The 14973-nt window shown below is 37.9% G+C and overlaps 1 protein-coding gene across 1 annotated transcript in view; it reads right to left on the minus strand.

Moving 5' to 3' along the window:
* Window positions 1–246: 246 nt before the first annotated feature.
* The window catches only part of LOC134529818 (vacuolar protein sorting-associated protein 33B), a 28981-nt gene continuing 14254 nt past the window's right edge, over window positions 247–14973 (minus strand). Inside the window, exon 2 of the mRNA XM_063364298.1 lies at window positions 247–13909. Coding sequence (XP_063220368.1) covers window positions 12283–13909 — 1627 coding nt within the window. The 3' untranslated portion in view covers window positions 247–12282. The remainder of the gene's footprint in view (window positions 13910–14973) is intronic.

The raw sequence follows: 14973 nt of genomic DNA on the forward strand, positions 1-14973 counted from the left end.
ATTATTTTAGCTGCCAATTACTTTCATTAAAAGACCAGTAGAATCTACGTAGGCTTATTGCAATTCAGCAAGAATATACTGATCTACACCCCCCTAGCGACAATGTCGCGGAATATATTTAAACCGCATAGCACAAGCGCACAAAAAAAAACATTTTACAGCAACAGACTGATAACTAATAAACACATTGCATTTGTATTTCTTTCGAAAACAAAACCGTCTTAACAATTCCCTTGCTTTCAACAAATCTAATGTAATACTACGGTATTATCAGACTAACTGAAACTGTTTATTATTGTTTTACGTTCGAGGTTAATACCGCTTCCCGATACTTTCGGCAGTGTTTTGTTTTGTTCCACGCATGGCGGCGCGCGCATCTCGTGCTGTGTCGTCATGACAACTGCTAAAATAAATAATCGCGCGGCGTTCGGAACAGCTTTAACGAGCCTATGCTTGATTGATATTGACATTTCATTGGCTTCATTAAAAAGGACGCTAACGTGTCGCGGCCGTGATTGGCCCTTTTCAATTAACAATTTAATTTCGGCAAGAGAGAAGAGAAAGAGTGGAAAATGACGCCATTTAGTGCGTGTGGTAGTGTATTCCCTCTGGGAATATTTCGTTCGTGGCGATGCTAATTTCGGCGTTATTGATCTGGAAATTACGTCAAAATACTGGGCAATGTTAATTGACGCCCTGTAATTGAATGCAGAAGAATCGCATTCAATTCACGTGAGTGACGGAGTATTTTACGAACGACTTTAATCATCCCGAGTTAAGGTATGGTCTGCATCATCGCTATATATTAAAATTGGCGTAAATTTTACCGTCAACATACGCGAACTATAATTATATAAAGTTTGAATTATCATAAAATTAGTTGAACATTGACTTTCGGCGATTAACGGCAAATTTACTCACATTAGCACAAACTATATGTACACAAGTCCAGAAGTCTTTTGGTTAGGCGTTTCATGCTCGAGCAAGCCGGAGCAAAACCCCAAAACTTTTACTCAGTGAACAATTTCAGGAACTTTATTTATTTTGTATTTTATTCAAGAGTCAGGTTATCTACGACATCCCATAGACTTTATTTAATATTTGTTTGTTTGGTTATTATTTCCATGACTCGAGGTTTCTCATTATGATTAAAACAATAAAATAAGTTTTTTTGTGTTATTTTGTTGTTAATTCTTGATGACCTCTGGCGCCCTAGTATTAAGTCCTGGAATAACGTTCTGAGTAATTAAAAATGGAAAATCTTAGTTTCATCACGTACACGTTTGTGTACAGAAGGGAATAAGAAATTACAAACCATTTTTCTGGCGCACGAACTGTGGGGCCGATAGTGTGCATATTTGTATTGTGTTCTTATGTTGTAAGTTATAAGTAAATATGGAAACTAGGGGAAGGAGTAGACGTGTCAGTCAGGACAGCTCCAGGGACAGCAGTGTGGAGTCTACACACACTGTAGATGTGTCTGTTCCCACATCACCTAGCCAAGTACCTAACACAGATTTTGTTACCCCAGTAACACATGCTGGAGCGGCTAGAGTAGATGTGACACCACCCCAAGCTACCACCACACCACACATACACTTACCTTTATTGCCAGCTGCAATTAGTAATGAAACAAGTGCTAGCTTGCTCATCATGCTGCAAAGCATGTGGCAAGAGGTGAAAGCTAACCACCAACAACAGCAAGCTAGTTTTCAGGAACAAAGTGCTAGGAGTGCTAAGTTAGAGGAGAGTCTCCAGGGAACTAGTACTAGGCTAGAAGAACAGAATGCTAGATTGGAGGAGAGTCTACAGGGCACTAGTGCTAGATTGGAGGAGAGTCTCAATAGTAGTATTAAACAACAACTGGAAGTCATAGATAGCACCCTTAAAAGTGAAATGGGTGAAGTAAAAAGTAGTGTGGCTGCTATTTCTGTGCGGTTGGCAGAACACGAAAGCTACACTGATACACAGTTGCAGCTAATACAACAGCAGTGCAGTAGTACTACAACTAGGTTAGCAACAGAGTTAAATACCCAGACCAGCCAGCTGAATGACAGGTTAAATCAATTAGCTGAGCAAGCTGCTCAGAACAGCTGTGGCCTGGAACAAATTCAATCCACATGCCAGACCATGATTGAAAATGTGGTAATCAATCACACCACAGACATGAGGGAGCAGGTGGACACATTAGTGAAAAGGCAGACAGAGTTTTCAATGGACATAGAGCAGCAGGTAGGCAAGCTACAAGAGAAGGTATTGCAGTTGAGGGTAGACAATCTTACTCGCACCTCCAGTCAGCATGTAGCATTGGCCCCAGCCCTGAACACCAATGCCAATGAAATCCTCAGTAGCTGTGATTCACCGCAAGTTGAGCAACCTGAGCTCCCAATCACACGCTCCAACCCCGCTAACACACACACCACCTTGGATCCCGTTGCAGTGATGCACCACCCGGCACGCCAATGGTCAGAGGCGATGCCTAGGTTCTCTGCCCATGAAGGAGAGAATCCAATGAGATTCCTTTGACGTTTCGAGGAATACGCTGACATGTTCAGGCTAAGTGATGCTGAACGCCTGAAATGCATGGCAACTGCACTGAGGGACCATGCGTATTACTGGTGGGAGGTATTACAAAGTACCATCACTTCCTACCAAGAATTCAAAAGCCATTTCAAACAGCAGTTTTGGAATGTGAAAATACAGGGAACATTGAGAGCACGTCTGCATACCGAGCGGTATGATAGCAAGAAGAACCGAACTCTGGAGACACACTTGTCTCAAATGTTCGAGAGGACGCGCTACCTCGAACCAGAGATGGGTGATATTGAGTTCATGGCGATGGTGACCTCCCAGCTACCCATCAAGTACCAAGTACATTTGACAGGGCGCAGCTTCCACAATATCACAGAGTTCCGCGAACAGGTCCTCGCTTTCGACCGGCTGGAGCGGCTGTCCAGGAACAACAATAGTGAGGTGGAGAAAGACCTCAAGCCTACACATCAGAAGGCAGCACCACTCTACACACCCTGGCAGCGTGGTAACGACGGCGGCAAGGCCAACGTCCACTGCACGTCATGGCAGCCTGCGAAACAGTACCGGACAGGGAAGTGGAAGACCAGGAGGGAATTCCAACCTCAACATCAAGGAAACCGCCAGCCGAAGAAACCCTACACCCACAACCAAAACCAGTGGTGGGGAAAGCATTACCGTCCTGAAGATCCAAATGGAAGGCCACCCAGGTGGGAGTACAGGAGTTACTCTAACCGTCAGCCGCCCAACAATATGCAACAGCATATGTTGCATCCCCCTGTAGCAGACACCGCTCCTGTGAATCAATCACCAGCGAGTTTCTCTACACTCAACCATCCTCCAACCACATCGTATCCCATGCAGCGAGGATATTTTGCTCGGCAGCAGCCGATCCCACCCAACTGCACAGGAACGCAGCCTCAGCAGACTGCGAATTGCAGCTACACTCAAGCTGTAATTGAGGAGCATCAAAATAATTATGCTCAGTAAGATCGGAGGTGTTACCACCGAAATTAATACCGGAATGCGACAAACCAGAACAAGACATGGAGAGGCCAACTCAGGAAGAAATTGAGAACTGGTACGAGATAAATTAACAAGAGAAGCCGACCTTAGGAAGAAAAGGAAGCCAGCATCCAGGATCAGTAAATTCACTGTAGGAGACTTAGTTCTACGCCGTACAGCACCAACTAGTAACAAGTGGGCTCATCTAGCGAAGAAACTATTTTTATTGTACTCAGGTCCCTACAAAGTAGTAGCTGTGGAGAAATGTAACTGCTACACTCTACAGGACCCTGATACAGGAAAAATTGTAGGGAATTACAATTTGAGTCAGCTTAGGCCTTACAAAACACCTGTGGTGGATTAGAACACCAAATATGTACCATTATTACTTGTGTTATGCTAAAAAATCATTGTATTGTTTATGTTACTAAGGAAATTTAAATATATATATATCCTCATGAGTTGATAGAGGTAATCCAGGTGTATAGGTACCTCATTGCTTCGATATGGTAATTTATATTCGAAGAATTAGGGTGTTTGTCAGTTGATGATTTTATTCCAACTGATATTTGTGCTTGGAGCATATGTGTTGCCTGAGCGTTGGTTTGGTACATTGTCCTAGAGAGACATACCAAATATTATGTACTGTGTGTACAGTTACTGTGTTGAGACACAGTTATTATCACCCTATTAGTCGAGTTCGACCATATTAGCAATGGATATACACGTGAGTTTTAAATAATATTTGGCATAAGATGTGTACAAACACTATGTGACATATTACAATGTATAACTAATGCAACACACAACTAAATACTACATATAATTAATGGCCTAAAGATTAGTTGACTAATATCCTACTAAATGAACACACTTGTTGGTATGAGTACTTACAGTTTGATCCAGGCTACTGCCTTGCCCCTACCTATGCTTCTTCATCGTCTAGTAGTTAATAATGCACTTTAATTGGGTTCCCACAGGACACCCGAAACTATAAGTGGATATCAACTTCATCCACACTCTTATGAATAGGATGTAAAAACACTCCACTTTATATTGAGAAAAGAAGAAATGAAAGATAAAGAATTTTAAAGATTGTCTTTAATGAACAGCTTTAAAAACATAAACACTATACACTAGCACTCAATCAATAATATTTATCTTGAGGTTATTGTCATTATTTCATAGCTGAGAAGCAAATAATGTCTCTTCTTGTAAATAAGTGTAGCTATTGTATAACATGTGATGAAGGAAAATATTCACATATGATATGTGAGAAGCATATTAAATATGCTAATATGTTATTGAAAGCCCAATATTATTGACAAATCTCAATTAAGAAATTGAATGTAATTATTTACTAGGTGAAGATATTATGTTGATAACATCCATAAAATATATTTTATTTATTCATCACCTACAATAAAGGTAAACAATAACCTGTTGTTGTTATTGAAAAACACTATGCAATGTTATTGTTGCAAATACTGTTTATTTATGCATTACCTTATTATTTAACAGAGTTATTATGTGTTCAATTAATGTTTATATTTATTATTAAGTTGTTATGAATTATTAAGTTTATGAGTTTGAGGAATCTCGAGTCATTTAATTTATGTTAGATTAGGGGAGCAAGAGAAGAAGAGGGGTTAGTGATAGCATGAGGCACGATCACAGGACGCTGTATATTCATATCGCGCAAGTGATAAGAACTGTTATAGGACGTGTGATTAACGTGTGTGTGTCTTCTGATTGCCGACGAACTGAACGAGTTTTGTTGCGGTCCCCTTCGACACCGTCTGCAGCAGTAGATGCAGCTGCAGCAGCAGCAGCAGCAGCAGCAGCAGCAGCAGTAGTCCAAGGCACATGTAGAGTCATGTGTTGGACATTTGACTCAGCAGCTCTTACCAGTTGGTACGACCCCAGCGAACACGCCGCAGACCCGGTGGGTCCGCATCAGCACGACACCACGGCATCCATCGTGATGTCATTGGTGACATCAGGTGATGCGATCATCGATGAACAGCACACTGGTCCAGCAGTCTTCACGACGTCGATCGCCTACAACAGGGTATTGTTGGCTGAACCGCCATCCCAGCACTGTGGTTTACACCGCAGTCGACCTCTCTGCTCAGCTGTCACTTACCATGTATGGAGATTGGTGAGCCTTCTTCTACATCCTTGCTTCGCCTAATCAGGTAACTGATACTCCACAACATTTAGACAGATCATGTTTACAAACAACAGTGCGACTGTCCAGCCTACGAAGAGTAGTGTCGTTTGGCAAGAGAATAACGTTTTTCAACTTTCATCGCAATGTTGCCAACTTGTGAAGTAACCAGTTCCAGTTATTTGTTTTAACGATCTAAATTGAATTTAACTTTTTGGACAGTGAAATATAAATTTATGTCGGGAGCGGCACTGTAATACTACGGTATTATCAGACTAACTGAAACTGTTTATTATTGTTTTACGTTCGAGGTTAATACCGCTTCCCGATACTTTCGGCAGTGTTTTGTTTTGTTCCACGCATGGCGGCGCGCGCATCTCGTGCTGTGTCGTCATGACAACTGCTAAAATAAATAATCGCGCGGCGTTCGGAACAGCTTTAACGAGCCTATGCTTGATTGATATTGACATTTCATTGGCTTCATTAAAAAGGACGCTAACGTGTCGCGGCCGTGATTGGCCCTTTTCAATTAACAATTTAATTTCGGCAAGAGAGAAGAGAAAGAGTGGAAAATGACGCCATTTAGTGCGTGTGGTAGTGTATTCCCTCTGGGAATATTTCGTTCGTGGCGATGCTAATTTCGGCGTTATTGATCTGGAAATTACGTCAAAATACTGGGCAATGTTAATTGACGCCCTGTAATTGAATGCAGAAGAATCGCATTCAATTCACGTGAGTGACGGAGTATTTTACGAACGACTTTAATCATCCCGAGTTAAGGTATGGTCTGCATCATCGCTATATATTAAAATTGGCGTAAATTTTACCGTCAACATACGCGAACTATAATTATATAAACTTTGAATTATCATAAAATTAGTTGAACATTGACTTTCGGCGATTAACGGCAAATTTACTCACATTAGCACAAACTATATGTACACAAGTCCAGAAGTCTTTTGGTTAGGCGTTTCATGCTCGAGCAAGCCGGAGCAAAACCCCAAAACTTTTACTCAGTGAACAATTTCAGGAACTTTATTTATTTTGTATTTTATTCAAGAGTCAGGTTATCTACGACATCCCATAGACTTTATTTAATATTTGTTTGTTTGGTTATTATTTCCATGACTCGAGGTTTCTCATTATGATTAAAACAATAAAATAAGTTTTTTTGTGTTATTTTGTTGTTAATTCTTGATGACCTCTGGCGCCCTAGTATTAAGTCCTGGAATAACGTTCTGAGTAATTAAAAATGGAAAATCTTAGTTTCATCACGTACACGTTTGTGTACACTAACAAAAAAAAAGAAGCCAATGTGTCATTCCTGAAAGTGTAAATTTATAAACATGCACAGCATTGAGCATTAAATTAAAACAAGTTATTTTATTACCTTAGTAAAACTTGAGTATTAAAGAGTTAAAGATCATTAGATTCCTTCATTGCCACCTAAAAATAAATTTATGCACTTATCATATAACTTCGAATACTGCTTGATCATTGCAGGTGGCGTTTATTTTTTTTTAATGTGGATACTGCTGACCCGCTCACTACAGATCCAGTGGCTAATTCACAAAATAGAAGGTAAGAAATACTTCTTTATTTATTGTAATGTATTTTTTATACAGTGTATCAATTTTTTTGTTCAGTAGACTCCCAATTATCCGGGCATGGGTTTGTTTATGACTGACAAGGGGTCCACGGATAACCAAAAATCAGGGTTAAAGCAATGTAGAAAAATAATAATTTATTTTATCCTATCTAGACAACAACTGTTAACACCCGCCCCTAAAAGTAACGCCTTAATTCGTTCAAATAAACTGAGTGATAATCAAAACAGCATTAGTCAAATACTTTTTCCCATAAGAGAGTATTTGAATGAAAATAATTTGTTTTCCAAACTGGTAAGTGTGCTTGCTGACTACCATTTTGATCAAGACACTACTCACATTCAAATTAATTTACAGTACTAATAACTAAATACATCTTAAGTGCATTTAAATAATTTATGAATAACATTTAGAGATCAATCGACCTAAAATTAAATTTGAAAATTCATGTACTGTATTGTTTACATAATAGGGCTTGGGCATAACTTTTTTTTTCCTAAGTAGGCACTACCAACATTTCTGAGTTACAAAATAATGTTTTTGATATAGGAGATATATTTAAGTTAAAATAAGATTTTAAAAAGCATAAACTTAATTTTTTTCTATTATAGAAAGCTTATTTAACCAGTTAACGTAATTCCAGACACTGTTCTTTATTAAACCGATTTGCCATTAGCGCATTTGCCACTAGCGCATCCTAGTGGCCAAAGGTAGACTAGCCCTTAACGCTTCTGGCTCTTCTCTCCAGAGCTGCTGTTGACATGCAGAATGTTAACGTTTGCTGAACACTTGGGAAATAATTATGCAATGAAGGAAGCCAATAGCAATTGAGGAAAAGGCAAAATATTGTTTGTTGGTTCGTCACATTATTAATTCATGAAAGAGAAATATGGCATGGCTAACCCGCCCCGCACCCACATAATCGAGAGTCTACTGTATTTTGTAACATATTATTTTTGTATAAAATTACTTTTCCAATACTTTTTTTCCAAACTTACAAAAAAATACAATGGATGCACTGAATTAAATTAAAACCTAACCTAACTGACTTTGCTAAAAGGATTTTAGTAAAAAAATTATAGTTTTAATTTTTGTCGCCCTTTAAAATTACTATGGACCTATAAATTTAATATTATCAAACACAGCACATTAATAAAATAAGTAGTAAATTTTTAACATTCTAAATTTTCAATTTGAATTCTAAGGTTTTCTTGCAACACTGCAAACTGAAACCAGGGCAGTGCTAACAGAAAAACTACAACTTAAAACCGAGGACAAAGTTATTTTACACTGCACATTACAATCTAATTGTGATATGTACTATACAGTAACTGAACTTAAAATTATCTTTCCTTGGGATTGAATTATAAATTTTTTAAAATAACAGCATTTGTCTTGACTAACAGCCTACTTTTTCTACGAGAGAATGAAAATACCAATGGTGCACGTTAAAATAAAGCTAATTGTGTAAATAAGTTACTCTGTTTTATTACATAATCATTACACGCGCATAATTGTCGCACCCATATTTTAGGGCGTCAAAATTTGGATAAAAAAATTCTCGCGTAAACGTTGCATGACGTTTTTGGTCCCGCTATTAGATTCCGAGTGCTTTGTGTAGGTATCTCTTCCGTATAAAATGATGTAATTATTTATTCGGACATTACCACTTATTTAACGGAAACACGAGGTTGTCTAATGTGTAAATTTTCTTTCAAAGACTTTTTAAACATTATAACCTTTATCTGTTCGTCTGCGTCGCAGCGGTGTACCGCTTATAAAAACGTAGCCAGAACTAGTTGGCATCATTCATGTTTGGTTATGTTGCTTCCCGTATACAGCGCGCACACGTAGTCTAATATCAATATCTCACCGATTCATACAACGCGCGCTCTTTGTCGAGTGCCGAGTTAACTACATTTAATAGCCCGCACTCTTTCGTGGTGTTACTACGACGATAGTTACGCGTTAGTTGTCACACATTCAAGTGGCTCGCGTTCGGGTCATAGATTTTGTTTTTCTATTTAAAGTTGAAGAAAGGTTTTTTTGTATTACTTATTAATATAAATTGTTTGGCGTGCTCTTGTATACTCCACTCTTTTTTTTTTTGCATAAACGTACTTTCCATGAATGGGCTTTATTTTTATGAATAACTTGACTTAAAAAAAAATTTTCTCTCGCATAAATGTTGCACCCCTACTTTTCAAACCTGATTTTAGTATAAAATGTGCGACGAATATGCGATAAAATACAGTACATAAGAAATAATGAAATAAATGAAAAGCTACATGATTTTTGATGATACGGGATCAATATGGATGGAACTGCCATTCCGGCCAGCCTGAATATTATTTCACATGGGATGAGGTGAAGGTGGAGCAGTAAATGAATTTGGTGGGGAATGTAACAGTAACGAAACAAATTCCACCGACTCACAAAAACATTTACCAGCTTTGCCACTGGCAAATGTGGGTTTTTCTCCACCAGGATTTGAACCCAGGTCACCAAAGGTGAATATTTGTCACACTCCAGAACTCCCCGGCTAGTTCAAAATTCGGCCTGAAGTGGACATTCATAAACACTTGTATAAATAAGTTGGGCGCTGAAAAATCAAGTTAGTTCCAAAGAAATAGTTACTGCTGTAGATTTGTTACTGAAATAATGTCTCTCAGACACCAAACTGATATCAAAATATTTTTATTGATACTTGAAGAAAATTTAGTCATTGAGGCAGCAATCTTGCAAACACCAAAAAAGTACATGTAAAATTTACAAACAAGTTACACATAACCTCTTCCCTGTTTTCAAAACAAAGATCAATTAAAAACTACCAGCCAATCATGGCAAATGGTAACAGCTGCCCAACAACTTCTAACGTTTTTTTCTCACGACTACAAACTCTGTCTTTCTCTAATTATTCTCCTTCTTACACAATAGGCCACACTATTGCATCAGCTTACATTCAGACAAAGAATCATGGTGAATGCATATTATGAAAGAAAATTACATTAATACTCTCATTTATGAACCAAGTAACCATAGGCGTGCACAGGACTTCAGTATTGGTGGTGCCAGATTACACAACAGCCCTGTCATTCACGGACCCCGAGCCTAAAGTGGGGGGGTCCGAGGGTCCTCCCCCGGAAAAATTTGGATTTGAAAGCGCAAAATGGTGCTATTTAAGGTGTTTCCGAACAAAAACATTAAATACACAGATGTAAAAATTTTAAAATTTTTTATGACAAATTATGGCTTTGAACGTTATAATCACCAGGAAAACTACTAAACTATTTACAGTTTTAAGCTTTGTTGAGCCATAAAGTAAATTGCACAAATGGTTTGCACGGAATTCATGCTGGTGGCTTTGAAAAACCGTACTTACATGTTTTCTGAAGACGCCAAATAAATGCTATAAAAAACATTCTCAAATGTTAAGTTTTAAAATCAACAAATCAAGGGAGTTTTTGTAACATTCCTTAAATATGTAAATATTAAAATAATAAAAATACACAAATAAGAGTAGGCAAAAGTTTTAACTTTTGAAATACAACAAAAATGTTTTGTCGGCGACTGCATATAAGTCATCGAGTAAGCCTATCCATTTAACTAACTAAACTCTCTCTTTTTTTAAAAATAAACCCTGGCGGACGGCGGCTATTATTCCGTGCGCCTGCCGAGTGGAGTGAACAGTGGACACCGAGCGCGCATTCTATGTAATTCGAGGAGAACTATGAGAAGTATTTACATTTCAGAAGTTTCGTAGCCGCGGCCCGCGTGTAGAGCACAAGTAATTGCAACTGGCTTGTTTCCGTGTGTATAGTTGGTTCGATTGGTAATTGATATACTGATAGTGTTATGAGCACATATTTGTAACTCGACACGATTGGAAAACATATTTTTTGGAAATAATACGGATTTTTGTAAGTATGTATTATTTCTGCTTGTAAAAAACAAAATAACGTTAACCCTAATGGTGGTGCCAAGGCACCTGTGGCACCTACCGTGCGCACGCCTATGCAAGTAACACAAACACTACTTTTGAAAATATGTTAAATTCCACAAAAACCTAAATCTACAAACAAACAGGTAAAAATAAGGTCAAGGGGCTCATCCACTATAAAGTAAGCAAATCATCAGAATAATTTGAAAAAGCATGAAATAAAGTAAATTATGATTATAAAACATACAGCAAACACAGGAAACTTTCTCAAAAGAAATAAAAACATGTTATTTACATGATATCTGCAAATATAACCAATGTACTGAACGCGATGGGACAACAAAACTAAATTGATTATTAAAGCATTTAACCAATGGGGGAGGGCATTAGTCTAGGTTGTTACAAATTGATTAAACCACTCAATCGCACTCTCCTCATTTGTGTAAATTATATTATCATCAAATATATGAGTAATCTCAAGCATGTGTGTGTGTCAAAGCTACAGATAAATTAACATGTCTAAAGAACTAAAAGTATTTAACTCTGTACTGTGAAAAAAGCAACAATTCTCTACCGTGAAATCCCACCAGCAGCCAAAAACCGTTAATAGCTGAAGCTCAATCAAAATGCATCTACAATTAAGCTTATATGAAACTCTGCCTAAGTGATGGACAATATGGTTATAACACCAGAAAGAAATCAGAATATTATGCAGAGAATTTAATTAAGTTTAAGCGCATAAGCAAAACTCATCAGGCTGACCAGCTTCAGAACAGACTACTTGTCTAACAAGTAAAAAAAATCCCTGAGAATATTTTATATTCTTTATCTGTAGCCAGCATCAGCTGGATATAGGAACTCATTAACATTTAACAATCGTGGCAAGAACTGCAGACCAATTGTTTGCTACAATGACTAGCATTATTCAGGCATAGATACACACATGCCTAGGCTCTGCCATAAATTCAGTATGCGTGACACACACAAAACATATCCACAAAATGCAAACAGTCAATCCTGAAAATAACCACTCATCCAAAAGCACTTTCTATCAATTTATTTCCATTGGTAAGTGATGTACCAGCCACAAGGATTTTTGTACCAGTTTGTTTCTCTAATAAATGGAATGCTGCAACTTCTGCATATGTAACCCCACCAATAAAATAAACCAAATAAGTCCGAGGAGCAGTTGCCCCATTTAAAAAACTCCCTCTTTTTGATGATGGTCCCGGAATTTGTTTGAGAATTTCGTCCACAGACAGTTCTTGCCTTATGAGCATCTGGATCAACTGGCACACTGCAGGAATGTATGATCCACTAAAAACATAAGCCATGTCTTTTGGGTTTTTGAGATCGTATTTATCATTAACGTTAGGGAAAAGTTTGAGTTTGTTAGACACCGCTTGGAAGGCACTTCTCTTGGGTAACGACACTACCTGAGCAACACGATCCGCCAGTTTCCCCGCGGTGTCGCTTGCAAGACTGCTCAGGGAAAGTGCGCTCCCTTGCTGGGTGAAAAGACCCATCTTCTCCAGGTTATTAAATGTTGCTAAATGCTCATAGCCATAAGCATGCAGAAATTGACTTTTGAATGATAATGCTTCATCTTGCAGCAGTCCATCCTGTGTTAATGAAGCAAGACACAGCAATCTCAATGATGCAATCTTTCCAGCAATTGCTAGATGTTCCTCTACATAGTTTATATTCTCTCTTCGATTTCTACCATCCAGCATGTTTTGTTCAACTGTATGAAGATTTTCAAAGGACTGACCCATTTCACCAATAACCACTTCACAAGCACCAATATGATACGCAAGAGCACGTTTTGAAGCTGTCACTTTTTGCAACTGAGTACTTACATATTGTTTTATTTCATTCAAAGCCATTTTACTTGACCGCTCAAATTCTACTTGAAGCTCTTTTGTTTTAGCACTAAGGAACGAATAAACATCAGAGAAGTGCTTGTTTTTTATGTTATCATAAACTTCGTCATATTTGCTAAGCTTATACGTCAGTGTCTTGTTGGCTCCGAGCACTCTTTCATCTAACTCTATGGTGCCTCCTGTTATGCCAAACACCTCGTCAAGGAGAGCAGAGTACGTGACTGGTGTCAGCAAGGCTGACGCATAATCAATGTCCCTGTCTACCAAAAGTACACAGTCAATATCAGAAGCACACTTTTCAACACTGCTACTTTCTTCTAAAAGAAGTTCTTGCATTCTTTGTACTTGAACAGCATAGCGGCCATGAGCCAAAAATAAAGGAAATCTTCCAAAGAGCATTTGTAGAGACCACAAAGAGTGGGCAACTACTGGTAAAAATGAACAATCACCATCTGCAAACAACATTCTGAACAAGCAGGGAAGTTCCAGGGATAGCAGGTTGGTGTCGATGTGATGCATCTCCCAAGAGAATGTGTGGACAGTGACCTCTCCGTATATCCCTTCTTCCTCCAACAGCTGTTCAATACTGAAGAGACTACATGGGACCAGTATCAAGTGATAAACATTGTGTCTATCATGTGCTATTTCAGCACAGATCTGATCACACACACGCTTCATTGTGATCAGGTCTGCCAGCACCAGGTATATACATTGAGACTTCTCACAGCCTACACCAACTTCCTTCAACTTGAATATTTTTTCAATACCTTGTGACCTGCAACATAACATTTTAATTTGTGACTGTTAATTCACACAAAAACTCTATTTAAAATAAAATACTAACAGGGTAAGGAAAACAAGAGACTTCATGGCTACTGATTAAAATGATCATGGAAATCCTCCCAATTTTTTTTTGAACATCCACTCACGAGAAAATTTTTTTTATAGTATTCGTGGAAATATTTTTATATTAATAACTGATAACATTTTTTAAATGCATCCCTCAATTCTTTTATACATACTAAGATTCCATACCTAATAATTTTTTAATGAAAGTATTAGTGTAATCTTGATGAAAGAGTTTCTAATGCCACACCCTATTGTCATCACTGTTCCATGATTATTTATGAGGGCGAAGCCGACTTACTGAATGGTTATTGAATATGTATACAATGTGGAAGACACACGGAAAATTCAGAGCAAGAAAAGAAACAGAATAATAAAAGTGTAGATGTTCTTAAAAAACAATTTCACAATGGGGATCCAAGATGTCTGCAGTTTGCTCGTGAGCTGATGTAGACTTTTCTGCATGCATTTTAAGTTTAAATATTTTTAACAATTTTTTTTTTTTTTTAGCAAAGCCTGAAATTTGTGTTCATGCACAACCATATACTTTCACACTACAGTAATGTAATTCCTTGTTATCAAACCACGAGTTAGAACATACTAAAAATATAAACTGCAACTAAAATCAATACTTCAGAAAAAAATAATTTTTCTATGGTTTGTAATGGTACACAAATAGTTCCTGTCATACATGTTAACTTCTACTGATCACAGCTGGGTGGGATTCCAGTTTCTCCCGAAACACCGGATACGTGTCTTTCCCAAAACGTTGGGTGGGAAATTAATTTTTCCCTTTTTCCCGTTTCCTGATTTTATTCCAATGGTATGCATTCCATGAGCCACAATTCTGAACAAATTATTTTCGAACAAAGCAATGCACTCTAACCTGATTCAGTACATGCATGTAATTGAAAAAATACTGTTTTTAGCAGTTTAAACTCACCTGTGGCATAAAATATATTCACAAGTATGATCATAAGCAAGCATTATTCA

Source organism: Bacillus rossius, chromosome 2, assembly GCF_032445375.1.
Source record: "Bacillus rossius redtenbacheri isolate Brsri chromosome 2, Brsri_v3, whole genome shotgun sequence".
In the NCBI taxonomy this organism is placed as follows: Eukaryota; Metazoa; Arthropoda; class Insecta; order Phasmatodea; family Bacillidae; genus Bacillus; species Bacillus rossius.